Below are 18,496 nucleotides of genomic sequence, written 5' to 3' on the forward strand. Positions count from 1 at the left end.
CAATCCAATGCATTAACAACATTTTAACTTTGCTTATGCCCCAGTTTCAAATTTCTAAATTCAGAATCACAATTTCTTCCCTACAAGTCCTTACAAGACTACATATACACCTAAGAAATTGCTCAGAATTCATTTTTCTTCTTCACTTTGTATGGACTTTTTAAATGATCACAAACACTATGTTTTATTTTGTCCTTAAGACAACAAAAGTACGTTCGTTATTTTTAATCTGTCACATCACTTTGGTTTATTCACTTAGACATTCTTTTTTCCAAGCTAAACTCAAGGATTTTTTTTTATTGTAGAAGTATATCTTCTATAATTAAAAAAGCTTATCTTTCAGCTCTTAGGACAAACCTACCATGGATCTTCTGCAGACGTACACTTTCTTTTTCCCTTGCATGAGGCAGAAATACTATTTCTTTTAGAGCATTGTTAACACAAAGGTGACATAAGCGTGCACTGGAAACTCCCCTTGCTTTAGAGAACTTTTACCTCTAACCTTTTTGCTTAATATCTTCAGTGGGTTGTTTATGAATAGTGAACTTTTGCCCATTTTGGGTAGGGTGTGGATATATTCTTCAGTTTGAAGAATGTTTAAAGACACTTACAAGCACTGAAAATGATACTTTGTTGAAATTATGTAATCTTAACCACAGTATTTGTTATTATGCCGATAATAAATCTATTAGTTGAGAAGTATTTCTTACTACAAACAGTTCCTCTATACTTTGCTTCAGACAACATCAGAAGTTTGTGAGGTCCTTTTTTTGTAAATGAGAGAAGAAATGAATGATGAACGGGTGAATTGATTCCTATCAGGGTTTTAGAGGAGGATTTTGCAAATGAATAGACTTCAACACAGTGAGATGTCACCCATTTCAGAAGTTGTACAATAAAGATGACTTGCAGTTTTATTTTTTCTTGTATTCTATATACCATACTTTTTTCATAAACATCAAATTGTTGCTAGATAATTTGGATTTGTCAGCCTCATTATTTAATTTTGAGATTATCTTTTTGTAACTAGGGATTCATATTTTTATTTTTTTCATTTCTTTAAATAATTTTGTTTGTACTGGTCCCTTTAGGTTGATTATTCTAGACCTTCAGCAAAACACCGAAAAATAGCTACTTCATTCAAGGACACATCTCTCAAGGACATTTTAGTACTGGCGTGCTCACTCCTAAAAGAAGTAAGACATTTCACAGTTTTCTGCAGAAACTATATTGGTACATTTTGGATATTTGCAGTTCACATATGAAGTCTAATTTTGCATTTCTAACCTTTGCAACTAACAGAATACCTTTTTGTTAGCATGATGATATTTCTTTTTCCCTAAGATTTCTGGATTGATAATTTGCATCTTATCTATAGGCTGTAGCACTAGGAACAGAGATAAAATCAAATTCATAGATAATTTATTTAACTTGCAATTGCCTCTTACATGAAACTTTTTTTTTGATGTAACAATTACCAGGTACTTGAGTTAGGTTTCACCTGCTTTCAGATTCCTCTAGTCATCTTTTGGATTAGTGTTGAAAGGTAGTAAAATAGTGTCAGAGGTTCTCATAAAAATTATTCAGCAAACCAAGATTTATTTAATAATAAAGTAATAAATAACAATAATCTCTAACGTTTATATTAGCATTTTAAGATTTGCAAAGCACTTTACAAATATTATCTCGTTTTATCCTCAAAACAATCCTAGGAAATAGGTGTTATTATTATCATCCCTATTTTGCAGATGAGGACAGTGAGGCAGATTGGGGCTAAGTGACTTGCTGAGTGTCACACATCTAGTAAGTTTCAGAGGCTGGGCTTAATCAAATCTTCCTGACTTCAGCCAAGCACTCTATCTACTGTTTCACCTGGCTTCCAGAATAAGTGGAGTCCATTCAAGTTTTGTGACACTTACTTACTGACACTTACCTGTGGCTTCAAGAGCTGTAGCAGGCACAGCAACCACACTCTGATAAAAGTATCCCAGCAGAAGAGATAAACCAGGTTGGGGGTTACTGATAGGCCTCAAACCTGTTGATGAGTTAGGGGGATGTCTGCCCCAAGCATGCCAAGACTTAGCCCAGTAGAATGGGCAGATGAGAATAATTTGTTCCAGTGGCCATGAAAGTAGCTAAAGCAGGTGCTGTGGAACTCTTAGAGCTTGGTCAGATATCAAAGATATCGAAAACTCTAAGGTCTGCTGCATCCTGGGCCATTGCCAGTCATCTTGACTTTTGTCTCGCCATTGGACTTTGATGATTCTGGAAGAGAGTAAGGATGATAACTTTGTGCAGTTCTGCCTCACATCCAATTCACAAAATCAAGACATCACCCCTGATGTTATTGATCCTCTTCAAAAACTAAGGACAAACAACAACATTGTGTAAAATTCACTAATGTAATTCTTAATTACATTACCCTATGATGTTTAAGAAGTCTTGTGCTGCCTGTTAGCATACTCAGAAGTGTTTTGTTTTGTTTTTTAAGATTTTTAATTTGTATCAGTACTGGGATAGCATAAGAACTGTCACAAAGAGCTAGACTAATAATCCAGCCTAATACTCTTATCTCTAACAGTGGCACTGGAGGATATTTTATGACTGAGCGTGATTTTTATTCAGTTACCTCTAAAGGTTAAGCATTTCTCCTGCCCCTTTGCTCTTCAAGCTATCCTGGATTCCCTTAAGGGATCAATTGAATTACATTAATGTTAATGTGCAAGGCACTCTATCATGTATTGGGAGCACAAAGGCCAAATTCAAAAAGTCTTCCTTCAAGGAACTTACAATCCTAATAGAGAGGAAAGAAAAGGGGAACAATAAAGTGTCAGGGTCACTTAATTTTAACCTAGTTCTGAAGTGCAGACAGAGCCCAAAGACTTGGTGATCACTCCTAGAACAAAGAGGGAGAATGGTTATCTCATTCTATCCTCTCCTAGCCAAGGGATATAATGGGGAAGGAAAGAACATTTCTCTGAAAGTGCAAAGTGCAATTAGCATGAGTCCTCAGGTGCCAGAGTTACTTAGCCTTAACTGAATCCTACCTAGAGTTTAGACAAATGAGCTAGAGAGACTGCTACCCATTCTCCACCTCCATTGGCAGGAGTGGAAGGAATGACAATCTGAATATGTCAGTGAGCTATTAGGAGCCACATCCTCCTCTGTGTCTAAGAACCTCACAAAGAATGGGCTGCTTTATATTCTTTCTTTTTATGGTTCTATCATATATGAAATTAACTGAACTCTTTTTGAACTTATATTTTTAGCCTGTGTTCTTAAAGGTAATGAGTTTCATAAATTTGCAACCTGCTGTGAAAAGTAGTACTTTCTTTTATTTGTCCCAAAGCTGCCTTTTTTTATAAGCTTCAAGGGGTGCTGGTATTTCAGAACTAAAGTTAATTCAATTTGAGATAAAGTGTGAAAGATGTCACTCCCAAAGAGCCAAAATAAAAGAGTACAAATCCAGGATATTACAGAAGTTGAAGAATAGTGATTTTAACATTGTGGGTTTTTCCCCTTTATACCTACTGTACTTAGAAAGCTGTCTTTTAGAACATATGTACTGGTGTGTAATCTTTAGAAAACATATTCATTAATTTAACATGAAATTAAAGAATAGTTTTAGACTGAAAGTTTAAAACTGTTAATTTACAGAAAATATTTATCTGTTTTACGTAAGATATTCAATAATTTTGAAATTTTTTTAGGTGTTGGCAAAACCTTTAAATCTTCAGGATGAAGTTCAACAAAATGTGGTAATGCAGGTCTTGAAACTTGTCCTCAACTGTCTTAATTTTGACTTCATTGGCAGTTCAGCCGATGAATCTGCAGATGATCTTTGCACAGTACAGATTCCAACAACTTGGAGAACAAGTAAGATTAAGTTCTACTAGTGGGAATGGTGAACATTAAGTTCTCATAAAAAAAAAACAGTGATAATTCCCTTTAAACTGTATTTTTATCTTGGCACATCCATAGAGGAATTAAGCGGACCTTTTTCCCGAAATAGCTAAGATATCTCTTCATAAATATCTGTAATAGAATTTAATAGGATCCCTGCCTACTCCACTGCCTTATCTAAATTTTAAAATTATTTTTTGAAATCCTGATCACAGAGTGATCTAGGTATTTTATTTTAAAAGAAGCAGAAGGAAAAAAAAGCTGTTTTGGAAAATAAACAGTGTGTCAGCTCCTAGCATTTGACATTGTAGAACTGAGAAGTTTCCCAGTAAAATTAACTAGAAAATCTATTACATTAAAGGAAAATTATGTTGTCTAATTCATTTTTTATCTCTGCTTTTAAAAATATTTCCCTAAAAACATCCAGATCACAAACTAGAAATTGTCTTTACCTTTAAAAGTGTTCCTCCTTGCTAGATTTTCAATTGAATGGTTGAAAAAGCAATTATTTAGCACTTACTTTTTGCTAAGCACTGTGATTGGCAATTATTTTTATGGTGCCATTTCTTCAATAGTTTAAGTCCCTTGGAAGACAAGCAATCCATGAATTCAAAGTAGTAAGGTTAGAAGAATTTTTTTTTTTCAGTTTTCCTGGAGTCAGAAACTTTGGATCTTTTCTTCGATTTATATCATGCTCTTCCACCTCTACTATCTCAATTAGTAAGTAAAATTTAGTTATTAATTTTATCTAAAATTAAAGTATGATATCTATTTGTTGAAAAAAATGTACTCTTCTCTCTGTGTACATTTATTTGATTTTTTTTCCACCTTTATTAAGGTAAATAGCCCTTAATCTCCTGAGACATGTTTAATTGACCATTTAACTGATTTCCAATGAAAGTGCTGCTTTTAAAAATTTGTTCTGCCCATCCACTCTCTCTCATGTTGTTATATGATTTTTTATAATGAGTAATCAAGGTGTTCCCATACTAGGTTAAATCTCATAGGGAGTATCGGTCTCTGAAAAATATAGACATTTGTTGATGTGAGCTTAAACCGTGGGCTGGACAGATACAGAAACTGTCATGTACATAAAGAACTCAATATGAAGACATTTATATCTTATAAATGTGCATATGACATGTATGTATATGTAGTTTGAGAATTATATTTTGTCCCTTGTGTATTGAGAAAAATGTTTCAAAATTGAAATTGTGCATATGATCACTGTGTATTTAATTATCATTCTGAGAATAAAATAATAGAATCTCCAAACTTTAAAGAACCTTAGAGATGAAAACTGCAATCGTGGACAGTTTGATCAGTTGTTCTATGTGCTTATTCTTTTGTTGTCCGGGCTAATCATTTACTGAAGTAACATCTTATGCCTCAATTAGTGATAATAGGACTAAAGTTTCCTATTGTGAAATGTAAAGTATGTCAAATTAAGATGTATTTGTAAAAATTCAAACATATTTATTTTACCCCTTGTAGTTTAGAGTTAGTTACAGCATTGTAAACCAGTGGGTCAGGGCTTCAGGGATTAGGAGTAATTTGGAGTGAGAATACTGAAAGTCAGAGCCAGGTCACAAAGGTCAGAGCTAGACACTATCTCTGAAGTACAGGTGGTCAGGAACCAGGGATCAAGAACCCAGATACAGAGACTTGGCAACAAGATAATGGGAATCCTGGCAAGATGACCTGGTAACAGTATTATCCTCAGTGAGAAAATAGTAATGCTATACTAACCCTTTACTTTGCCTTAGGAAGGTAAGAACCAATCCCCAACTTATCTGTAAAGATAATTAACTCAATTTGGGATTGTTAGTATGGAAGAGACCAGTTGCTAACCGAGAAGTTATCCTCCACATTGAAAATTTTTGTACAACCACCTATTATTAACTTATAGATATTTAACAAATTTAACAGTTAATGGAAACATTCTTTTTCACAGCAGAAACTAAACCTGGTGACTTTAAAATGTATAGTTAATATTCACAAATAGTTAAAATGAGTGAATGAGACTTTTGAACTTTGATTTTCTTGTAATGTAATACTTAGAAATATCAATGAAAAGAAATGGATAGATCTGCAAATAGGTGGTTGCACAATCCTTTGGAATGTGGGAAATGGTCCTTCCTCTAGAATAGGTACCTAATTTTGCTTCCTTAGTGCCTTCTTTTTATCCTAAATTAGTTTCTATCCTAAGTTAGCTCTTTGGTATTCTGTCAATAGGTATCATATTATTTCTTCATGGAAATAAATAAAACATAATTATTTATTTCCTTTAAATCAGTACTTCAAAAAGGTGAAAGAGATAGAATATAATTAGAATTATTCAATGCATAGTATATCCACTTTTTGTGATGCTTATGAGAGATCAAATACAAGGCAGTGAAAACTAACAAGTGAATGTAATATGCCTCGTGTATAGAAAGTTCAGAATATTTTCACAACTACCTGTCTCATAAAATCTTAATGCTCACGTTGAATGGTTGCCTCTCATCATCTCTGAACTTGGTAGGTGTTCTTTCCTTCAGTGTTTTGACTGTAAGTCTAAAGGTTCAGAGAACCCATGAAGAGCCAGAGCAGGCCACTGAGTAAATGGATTTAGTAATTCATGACAGCTATTCTTGGCCAAACCCTTTCAACTCTACTTACTTTTGGTATTTGCTGAGAGTATTCTTTGCAGTGTTAATTACTGTTTGTGTTGATTATGATCTGTTTTTACTTTTTCTGTGATTTGATACCCTGAATTTACTCCTTCACCTTTTACTTCAAAAATGGCTTTAGGAAATTTGAAATTATAGCAGAAAGGTTATAAGAAGAGATATAAGTTCATAGTTTTAGACCTTTAGTTTTAAAAAGTCAGTTTTTGGTAGGTGTGTCTGTATATTTCATATAGGTTTCTTGGTCTTTTTTTTTTATGAAACTGATCAAGATTTCTCCTTAATTCCCTCTTATTGCAATTTTTGTTTATGATTAGGACTTGCAAATTATTTTTCATGATTATTTGGTTACAAAAATTACCAATAATAAGAGTGAAATAATATTCTGTATAATATAATGGGGACTTAAATATCATGATATGTGATTATAGTTGTTTTAATGATTCAAGATACTCTGTTTCTTTTATAGGCACTTTCTTGTTTAGTTCAGTTTGCTTCTGCAAGGAGATCCTTATTTAGCAGTCCAGAACGTGCCAAGTATCTTGGTAACTTAATTAAAGGAGTAAAAAGGATACTTGAAAATCCTCAGGTATTTATACAATTGTTTGTTGAGAACTTGTTACATAGACTTTAATTTTAGTGTCCAATCTCTACCTATGTACCTACACTCATGTAAGGAACACTCAGAACATTGTTTTGCTCCTTACAATCTTAGAGACTTACATACGACTTAGACTTGCATGAGGAACCGAGAGGTGCGCCTTGGCTAGCTCTTGCTAACTTCAAGGAGTAACTCAAAGGAAGAAATCCCCATCAAATCTCTCTACCCCTTTGGCATCTGAAGAGACCCTAGAAAATCACAGCTATTCAGTTATTATGCTTTATCCTACTGTCAAGGAAATCTAAAGGATGATGAAGGAGAGAGAACAGAAACCCTAACAGAAATAGGGACAAATTGCTTTTTTAGACCCTAATATAAAGCAAACTGGACTTAGAGTTAGGAAAACCTGGGGTTTTATCCTACCACTGATGTATAGTAATTTTGTGATCATGGGAAAGCCACTTAATTACTGAGCTTTAGTTCTTTCATCTGTAAAATGAGTTAATAGCTATAGTATGGTTGTTATAAGATTCAAATAAAATTAGGTATGTAAAAAACTTCACAACTTTAATGTGGTATATAATTGTCAGTTATTATTAGAAGTTCACATTAACTGGTAATAAAGATTGCTTTAGAAGGAACAGCTTCTCTGTGTTGAAACTCTAGAGTTAGAGTAAAGAAAGCAGTATTCTGTTCTTGACTCTTGCATATCCTAACTGAATAATCTTTGTCAAGTTTCTTAACTTCACTTAGTCTTGGTTCTTATCTGCAAAATGAAAATATGATACCTACTCTACCAGCTCAGGGTAAATAGGTTTACCTTTCTGCATATTGGTATTTATATATGTTATGTGTGCTAACCTGTTCTGTTTCTCTCTGTAATTACAGAAGAAGATACATGAGGGATAGGCCTTCCTCCTTTGTTTCTCCCTACCGTGCTCGATAATATCACTCCAAGTTTCTGTGACACTTAATAGTTTGCAAAGCATATGCCTACATTATTTCCCTCCATCCTCACAACAATCATGGGTAGAATCACAGAGACTTAGAATTAGAAAGGACCTCAGATATCATCTAATTTAACCTTTACCCAAATTTGAATCATCTCTGAAAAAGACCCCTAGGTTGAATATCTTCAGTGCCTGACAATTCACTCTTTTTAGATGACTCTTATATGGTAGGCTGCCTCTGGTAATGAGCATGTTCTAAAAAGTTTTCATGGTGGACATCTTGGCAGGATGTCAGACCAGGCAGAGACACAGGATGGAATAGACGAGTGGAGAGGGTTCTCTGATCACTAAGTATGGCATAAGCAGTGACTTAGGAGCAGGAGAGGATTAAATGTATGTACATTTTCCTTGCCATGGCCTACCTTGTCACTATGGGTATTCTCCAAGGCTCTCTCTTCTCTTTTCACTTTATACTTACTTGCCAATTCCCCTGTATTCAGTTATCATCTCTATGCAGATGAATTCAAGCTCTATACATCTCTGCTGAACTACAGGTACTCATCTGCCATTGCTTCTTGGTTATCTTGAACTGAATATCTAGGCATCTCAAACTCAGCATGTCCAGAACAGAACTCTTTAGATTTACTCCCAAACTTTCTGCCCTTCCAAATTTCCCTGTCACTATTGAGGGCATCACCATCCTCCCAGTCACCCAAAAAGCCCACAACCGTGGTATAATCTTCAACTAAACTCTCATTCACCCCACATACCCACATTTCAAATCTGTTGTCAGATCTAATCATTTCTACTTCTACAGTGTCTCCCATCTGTGTGTTTCTCTCCACTCATATAATTCATAGCCCTCATTAAGGCCCCCATCACCTCTCACCTGTTCTATTGCAATCATGTTATTGGTCTGTCTGACTCAAGTCTCTCTCTATACCAGGCCATCCTCCAGTTATGGCCAAGGTGATGTTTCTAAAGTATAGGTTTGGCCATGTGACACACCCCTGATCAGTGAATTGCAATGACTCCCTGTTACTTCCAGGATCAAATATAAAGTCTTTTGTTGAATATTTAAAGCTCTTTAAAACCTGACCCCTTCCCAGTCTTGTACCAGTTCCTTAAACATGATGCTTCATCTTCATGCCTTTGCACTAACTGTTCCCCACGGCGGAAATGAATGCCCCCTTACCTTTTCATCTTAATTTCCCTTTTTTCAGGACTCAGCCTAAATTCCAGTTTCTGCAGGAGTCCTTTCTTAGTCTTTACCCACCACTCCACCTCTCAGCTGCTAATTCCTCCCTCCTCAAGTAATCTTCACATTCTGAATATACTTTGTATATACTTAGATATTTATATATCATCTACCCCTTTAAAATGTGAGCTTTTTAAGCATAGGGACTGTTTTATGTCTTTCTTTGTATTCTCATTGCTTAGCACCATGACTCTCTTATTATAATAAAGGCTTAATAAATGTTTGTTTACTGACTAAATGTAAAGAATGGGTTAAAGCACAATCTCTAACCTTTTTATGGAAAGAGCTACTTATAATACCCCTAAATCTTGAAGATTGTTTGGCCAGCAGCTTGCAGTTAGAGATGATGAGGGATTTAGGCCTGGGTTTATTATCAGGGAAGCTTCTGAGCAATGTAGATGAGTAGGGAAGGGGAAAGGGCTGCTGATTGATATTAAAGCGCATTCCTTTTTTCTGGGAAGGGAAAAATATAGTGCCAGCTGCCAGTCCGTGATCAAACTCAGGCTTAACTTTATGATTGACTGGTCAGTTGTAAATCAGCTTGTTGGGAACCTTTAGGTCAGTTAGGATCTAAGAGAATACTTGGAGGTTACTAGGTGCATTGCATAGGGCAATAATGTGTTCCCTTCCTCCTCCCCCTTCCATATATACCCATGTAATTTTTTATATGAAAATAGGGTAATTAACTTCAAACACTGTGATCCAAATACAATTAAATTCTAATTTGGCTACCTTTTCATTGCTTCTAGTTAAAGATTAGAAGGTACTGTTACATCTTTTAGTTTTTTAAACTAGAATGGTCAATTTTCCCATAAATTTCTTCTCTGTATATCTTAGATGAGTAGTATAGGGAATATGAAGTTAGGCAAACTAGGTAGAGTCAGTCATGATTACAGTGTTTGTATCTGAAAATGGGTTACCAGTTGTGTTAATATTAGTTAATAGGTATCTGTTTTCTTAATGTTCTTTTAAAGCCGTTAGAAAAAAATCAAGTATTTTCCTGACACAGGCCTTTCTATTCCTTTCATTTTTCAATCATTTTTCAATCATTTGAGTTATATACAATAAGTAATGAGTGACAATCTATTTTTGTATCCTCTTCTTACATCATATTGACTTTCCATACTAATATTATTAAAGTGATTCTTGTAACTTAATATCCATCTTATCTAGCTCTTTATGTTGGAGAGAAACCACTTAGCATCAGTTGTAATGTTAGTATTTGAGTAAGTGGCATTTTCCATTTGAGAAGAGATCCCCTTTGCCCTCTTGTGGACAGATACAGTTTTGTAATTTTCAGACTGTAGCACCTGAATTCATTGCAGAGTTTCCATTTCCATTTTTAGTGCCAGAATAAAAGAAAGTATTGTGGGTAAATAGTGTGGTGTGCTTACAAGTTTCATTTTCACTTGTAATGTTTTTGTTTTAAAAAAGTATTATTAAAATAAAGATTCTTAAAGGTTACGTTGTACTTTGGAGTTACAGTAGATATTCATTAATTCTCTCGGTGAATGTGTTACAATGTTTTGGGGATAGAACAGGTAGAACAGAATAGATTTTTGGACAGAAAGAAAATATTGCAAAATGGTGGTGTTTATCTGAGCTTTTATTTCTACTCACAAATTCATATTTTTCATCTGGTATCAGAGAAATACGTGCTTGCTTTGTCTTTTCAAAGTGAAACTTACAAAGTTTGCCAAAATCATGGAATTATACTGTGAACTATTTTAACAAATTTTAGTTACAAAAGTCACCATCAGAGGCAAAGAGCATTTATTTAGTAATTACTTTGTGCCAAGCACTGTATTTGATACTTTACATTTTTCTTAAAGAGAGGCAGCTAGGTGGCTCAGTGGGTAGAACACTGGACCTGGAATCAGGAAGACCCAATTTCAAATACAGCCTTAGATACACATTAGCTATATAAGTTTTAATGGATTATCATATTTAAGATGTGTTACATTTTTAGACTTTCAAATGAGAGAATAGTCTTGTTCTGCGACTCAGAGGATTAGAGTTACCTGAAACACTGAGAGGTAAAGGGACTCACATCAGGCCACCCAGCCAGCGACCTGGCAGTCAGGTCTTTCCCAATCCAGCTCCCCCTTCTGCTTCTGTACCACATTGTATATTAACTCTGCAGTTATAAAATGTATTTCTTTTATGTTTTGTGATTTAGGCTTTGGCAGAACCAGGAAATTACCATGAATTCTGTCGATTTTTGGCTCGTTTGAAAACTAACTACCAGTTGGGAGAATTAATAATGGTGAAGGAGTATCCAGAAGTTATCAGATTGATTGCTAATTTTACCATTACTAGCCTCCAGGTAAGGGATAATTTAATATACCAATGTTACTTGACTGACAATTTTAAAAAGTAATCTGGGGGCTTAGTTTATGCTGTGTATTTGTGAGAATATTTTTTTCCCCCACAAAAAATATACCCATCTAATTTGCGTAATTGTGAATATTTTCATTTTTATAATGGGATAACATAAAGCATAATTAAAATAAGCTTTGGTTTGTTGTTTTTTTTCCATAGCATTGGGAATTTGCACCCAACAGTGTTCATTATTTGTTAACTCTGTGGCAGAGAATGGTAGCATCTGTACCTTTTGTGAAATCAACTGAGCCTCATCTCTTAGATACATATGCGCCTGAAATCACAAAGGCATATATTACTTCTCGATTGGAATCTGTCTCCATAGTCATCAGGTATTGAAAAATTAAATACTTTTAGTTTATGTCTGTCTTTGATGTACAGTAGATAGAGTGCTGGAGCTGCAATCAGAAAGATCTGAATTCAAATTCAGCTTCACACACTAAGTAGCTATGTGACCTGAGGCAAATTACTTAACCTCTGTTTGCATCGGTTTTCCTCATCTGTAAAATGGGGATAATAATAAAACCTACTTCCTAGAGTTGCTGTGAAATCAAATGAGTCTGTAATTGTAAAGCATTTCAGTTCTGTGCCTGGCATATAATAAGCACTATATAGATGTTAACTATTATTATTTCAGAATCCTGTAAAGGCTTTGCATTGTCTATAAATATAAAAAGTGCTTTAATGTATTTGGTTAACTTGGTTTGCTATGTTTTCAGAGATGGTTTGGAAGATCCACTGGATGATACAGCTACTGTATTTCAGCAGCTAGAACAGTTGTGCACTGTCAGTAGATGTGAATATGAAAAGACATGTGCTCTTCTTGTACAGTTATTTGACCAAAGTGCACAGAATTATCAGAAACTGATACAGTTATCTGCAAGAAGACCCATAGATGTAGCAGTGCAAGAAGGTCAGTATCATTTGATTTGACTCTTAGGTTACTATCAGCTACTTAATTGTTTATGAGGTTTTACAACTAATTAGTTATCCTTAGTCACTTGATTAAATTGTATTAAGCTTTCTGGTATTTTGATGAGCCATCACTTAAAATAACTAATTTTCAATAATTCCATGTGGAACAATTAGTATAGTAGGACCATCTCTATACATTTACAACAAAGGGCCCTTGGTTCTAATTAAGGAATGCTTCTCCTATTTGTTTCATTCTGTGTCATTTGTGAATTCTGAGAGACATGGATGGTGTTAATTTTGGTGTGTCCCCGTACTTTCCATTTCAGTGTTAGATATTTTTTCAGAACATTTTGATGTCCATTATCCAATTTGGTTTCATTTGATAAAGATTGAGAGAAGTCCATTGGATTTAAAAAAATTTTTTCATTGGGGAATAAGAGCACATTTTAAGAAGGATCTTAATAAGACAAAGTGTCCAGAGAAGTGCAGCCAAAGTCATGAAGCAGTTCAGGTTCATGATGTAAGGTGATTGGTTGAAGGAAATAGGAATGTTTAACCTGTGGATGACTTAGAGGGGGCACATTAACTATCTTGATGTTTTTGGAGGTCTGCCTCTTTACAGAAGTCTTCTCCCTGGTTCCTTATCAGCAGTGGGTTGAAGCTTCAAAGAGGAAAATTTAGATTTGATATCAAGAAAATCTTCCTAACAATTAAAACTGTCCCAAAGTAAAATGTGTTTCCTCAGAAGGTATCGAGGTCCCTCTTTTTAGAATTCTCCAAGGAAAGGCTTGATGACCTCTTATTGGATATGATGTAGAATGAATTTATTTTCAGGTACAGGTGGGAATTAAGAGTAGGTGGAAGCTCTTGTTGAAAAGAAAGGCAACCTTTTCCTTGGCTGCCAATGTGAAGGAGAAGATGGATACAGAGAGGGGTTTTGAGGCCTGAAATGAGGAAAAAGGAGATGACAGAAAATGTCAGTAGAGAGGTCATTTGCTGAAGTCTGTGTTTGAAGATGCTGAAGGCAGGCAGGAGTAAAGAAAGTTTAGAATAACCTTTGAGGGGAGTGGGCTACAATATATTGTAGATGTAAACCTATTGTATTCATTTCATTAATGAGGAAACTAATGGTCGAGGTTTTTAAATGATTTGCTTAAAGTAGTTAGTGGTAGGGCTGGAATTGAACCTAGAAAGGAGTTCTCTCCACAAGATACTTTTACTTCATCTACACAGTTGTAGTTCAACTTTTTTTGTCATTTAATATGTAATTTGTTGTTAGTTTTTCTCACTCCTGTATTTTAAATGACAGTATTGTAGTTTATACAACTCCCTTTACTATTATTTTCTATTGATATTCCATCGTTTAGTCTAGTGATCTCATGGCAGCCTTACACTTTATCTTTCCTGATTCTTGTGTTCCTGATAAAATATTAATCTAACAGTGGAAATATATTAGGCATAGTATGCATATGCAGTCTTAAAATGACACATAATTTTCCTCAACTATCTTCATTCCTATGTTAATTAAAGAATATCACTTCTGCCAACTGCATAGGGAGTTGATGTTTAGATTGTCTAAAAATATAGACCATTAAATAATAAATATTCAATAAAGACCTATCCTCTTTCAAAAGCATATTGAAAGAAAAGGAAAAATAGTGTAAGATATAGAAATATGATAAATTAAATAACAAAGAGAATAAGTTCACACCTAATAAGCATTTGTTAAGTGTCTATTATATGCAGTCAATTAATAAGCATTTGTCATTATCTAATGTAAGTCAGGCACCATGCTTAGGGCAAGAAATACAAAGATAGAAATAATAGTTGCGTCAAAAGGAGCTTACATTGTACTAGGAGATTTTAACAAGTAAAGAGAGAAATATCATAGAGAGTAGAAAAGGAGAAATCCAGACAGTTCTCTAGGATGTTTGAGGAGGAAAGAGAACACCATCCCCAACAGTTGTTGGAGAAGAGACTGATAGTACATTGGAATATTGAACATAAAGAGATAAAATGAATACATAGTATAATATAATAAATATTATTAAATTTTCTTTATTTCTCTAATTCATTCTATATTTTCTTTACCTTTTTTGTTTCTTTGCCATTAATTCAATGCAGCAAATGTCAGGTGCCTACTGTGTGTAGGAGAGTTGTAACTAGAGATGCTCAGACAAAATATAAAAACAAGTCCTTGCTTTCAAGGAGCTTCCATACAACACATATGAAGATAAGCAGATAAATAATAGAGATAGGACAATGCACTTACAATTAGGGAAATCAAGAGAGGTTTCCCTTAAGATGTGTCATTTGAGCTAAGCTCTGAAGAAAGCTTAGTATTTTGAGAGGTGGAGGTGCATTCTAGGCACAGACTAAACAAAAACTTGGAGGTAGGAGATAGAATGCAGAATTTGTAGAATAGCAAATAGACATGAAAGGAATTATGATGAAAAGTCTGTTAAGAAAGGCTAGAGCAAGATATGAAAGACTTTAAATTCCACACTGAGGAGTTTATATTTTATTGTAGAGGCAGTAGGGAGTTACTAAAAATTCTTGATCAGATGAGTAGAAAATTAATACCTGATGTTTACATAGCACTTAAAATATTAACATAGCCCTAAAGTAATATCTTATATTTACATAGCACTTAAAAGTTTGTAATATACTTGACATAAATTTTCTTATTTGAGCCTCAAAAGTCTATACAAGTATTATTATCATCTCCATTTTACGGGTGAGAAAACTGAGCTCAGAGAGGTTAACTGACTTACTCCTGGTCAACTGCTAAATGTTGAAGTCAGGCCTAACTGATTCCAAGTCCAGCACCCTATCCACTTACCACACTGCCTCTCCAAAAGGATCAGGCTTTTGTTTTAAGAGAATTATTTTGGTAGCTATCAGGAGAATGAATTGGAGAAAGGAGATACTTGAGTCAAGAAAACAAATTAAGAGACTGTTGCAATAACATAGGTGAGAGATAATGATCTGAAATAGGATGGTTGTCAAGTGGGTAGAAAGAAAGGGAATGAATACTAGCGTTGTTGTCTACCTCTAGTAGAATTGACAAGAAATGGCAATTGATTGTATGTGGTGTGAGGGAGAGGGAGAAGTTGAAGATGACTTCAGAGTATTGAACCTAAATAACTTAGGATGATAGTGTCCACAACGTAAATAGGGTAGTTTGAAGGAGTGGGTTTAGAAGAGAAGATAATAAGTTTATTTTTTAAATTAAAAAAAAATTTTTTTTCTGAACTTAAACAGAAAAGTATTCTATATGCAGAATGCAAAAAGAGAAGCTGGTATATGAAACTGTGACTCTCCATTTCTTCCTGCTTGCTTTAAAACAAAATAGTATATAATACATTGCACATGTTACTATCAAAACTGTCTTTTTGTTCGTGCTTCTTCCAGAGCTTCCTTCTACTTTCTATTGTGCTTTAAAAAAAGAAATGTTTCAGTGGACCTTTTCTTGGCATTACCGTTGATATCCTTCCTCCCCCAACTTCTTCACTTAAAAACAGAGAGAAGTGGGGGATGGGAGGGTGGAACATAGTTGAACAAAATGAATCCACACAATAGTTGTATCCAGAAATGTATGTCTTCTACATCTTGAATCTTTCACCTTTTCCTCAGGAGGTGGAAAGCCTGTTTCATCATAGGTCTTCTGGAAACATTGTTGTTCATTACTTCCATCAGGGTTCTTCTGTCTTTCAAAGCTGGTTTTCTTTACAGTGTTGATGTCCTATAGATTGTTCTCCTGCTCCTTTTATTCTGTATCAGTTTATATGAAGCAGGATTCTTTGAAATGATCTTACAATCATATTCTGTTATATTCAGATACCACAATTTGTTCAGCCATGATACCCAATTGATTGGCACCTCTCCCACCCACTTTAGTTTTTTCTTTCTTTTCTCTTTAATTGCTCCAGGTTCAGGAAGATCATTTTGCTTGTGAATATTTCCTCCCTAGTATTATCCTGCTGCTTAAACCATCCAATCTCTTCTTGTTTCCCTACTAAATTTGATTTCTAGACCAGACTGATTATGTATATTTAGATTTGTGTTCACTTCTCCTTTGTATGTTTCAAATAAGCATGAGGTCCCCCCCAACCTTTTTTTGTCTGCTCTTCTTTTTGCATGGTCCAGTTGTAAGAAACAAGAAGTTACATCCCCGTCCTCCTTTCTACACAGTATTTCTTTTCTTTTCTTTTCCCTCTTTAAACCCAGAACCAATCCACCTCCCAGGTCCTGGTTTTCTTTTTTAACTTCCTCAATACCTTTTGAAGACATCAAGATTCTGAAGGGGCCTTTGGTTCTTTTCTCCATTAGCATATTAGTACCTCATCATTATCCAATCCCTTCCAGTTGCTCAAATAAATTTAACCTTCTGGGTTTTTTTAGATTCTTATGTTTATATTTCTGAGTTCCTATTTAGCTCTGGTCTTTTCATCAGAAATGTTTGAAAGCCTTCTACTCCATTAAAAATCCATTTTCCTTCCTGCAGGATTATTCTCAGCTTTGCAGTATAAACATATATAGTTTGGTTTTTGAAATATTTTGTTTCAGTAGCTTCTCTTTTTTCTAATAGAAGCTTCCACACATCTTTTGTGATCCTTGATTATTGCATGTTTCTTGGTATTTGAACTCCTTTCTGGATACTTATAATTATTTTTTCTTTGTTAATAAAGGAGTTGTAGATTTGGCTATGCCATTCCTGAGACTTTTCCTTTGGAATTTTCTTTCAGAAGATGTTCAGCAGTTTCATTTCAATTTTACTTTGCCCTCTGACTTTAATTTATCTGATCTATGTTCGTTTATGATTTTTGAAATATAATGTTTAGTGTTGGTTAAAAACCATGATTTTCAATGAGTCTGATGACTCTTAAATTCTCCTCAGCCTTTTTCTTCAAGGTCAACTTTATATATAAAATCTATACATTTTCTTCTTTTTTTCAATATTTCTTGTTTTTTCATGGAGACGTTGCTTTTGCTTTGATCTGTTCTACTTTTCAGGCAGTCTGTAATTTGTACCACTTTTTATTCTAAGATATTTATTTTTCTTCCATTTCTTTCTTCTAGAGCTTTTGTTTCATTTAAAAATACTTCATCATTTCTTTCAGATTTTTATGTAGTCCTTGTGGAAAATAACTTTTTTCTTTGAGTCTGCTTGAGGTTATTATGGGCTTACTCATTTCTTCTAGGCTTTTGGGGGGAATTTCTAGATCTAAAAGAATTTTTTAATACTGCTTTGTTTTTTTTATCTCTACCTTGAGTTCTTATCCTAGGTGCTTATTCTAGATCCTGGAATCTGCTCCTTGGGGGGGGGGGGTGTGTGTGTGTGTGTGTGTGTGTGTGTGTGTGTGTGTGTGTGTGTGTGTGTGTGTGTGTGTGTGTGTGTGTGTGTGTGTGTGTGTGTGTGTGTGTGTGTGTGTGTGTGTGTGTGTGTGTGTGTGTGTCTGTGTGTCTGTGTGTCTGTGTGTGTGTAGGTATAGGTAAAGTGTTGTCACTTCCGCATAGTCTTGTGCTGCTAATCGGGGTTTCTGTGTTTACTTCCACCTCTCAGTGTTAAGCCCTCTTTGGAACTCTGAGATTTGAAATACTGTATCTTTAAGGCTGTCTTTTATATATCAGGATAGAGCACTCAGAACCTTGAAGCCCCTGGACACCTAGGTTGTTTTCATCTAGGTTCTACTGAACTGTGCTGGTTGTTGCCATACTCCCAAGGTTTCCTTGTCCTATTTCCAACTGCCCTGGGGTTTCCTCATGGGAGCCCTTTGTTATTTTGTGTTTGCACATGGAGCCTTTTTCAGATAAC

General features: G+C 34.8%; 1 protein-coding gene across 2 annotated transcripts in view; it reads left to right on the top strand.

The window, feature by feature from the left end:
- Positions 1-18,496, top strand: part of RANBP17 (RAN binding protein 17) — a 331,100-nt gene that overhangs the window by 36,468 nt on the left and 276,136 nt on the right. For both annotated transcript variants that reach the window (XM_072630957.1, XM_072630955.1), the window contains exons 6-12: positions 1,092-1,196; positions 3,711-3,876; positions 4,550-4,623; positions 7,042-7,161; positions 11,561-11,707; positions 11,923-12,095; positions 12,483-12,676. In XM_072630957.1, the coding sequence (XP_072487058.1) occupies positions 1,092-1,196; positions 3,711-3,876; positions 4,550-4,623; positions 7,042-7,161; positions 11,561-11,707; positions 11,923-12,095; positions 12,483-12,676 (979 nt within the window). The remainder of the gene's footprint in view (positions 1-1,091; positions 1,197-3,710; positions 3,877-4,549; positions 4,624-7,041; positions 7,162-11,560; positions 11,708-11,922; positions 12,096-12,482; positions 12,677-18,496) is intronic.

Source organism: Notamacropus eugenii, chromosome 1 (genome assembly GCF_028372415.1).
Source record: "Notamacropus eugenii isolate mMacEug1 chromosome 1, mMacEug1.pri_v2, whole genome shotgun sequence".
In the NCBI taxonomy this organism is placed as follows: Eukaryota; Metazoa; Chordata; class Mammalia; order Diprotodontia; family Macropodidae; genus Notamacropus; species Notamacropus eugenii.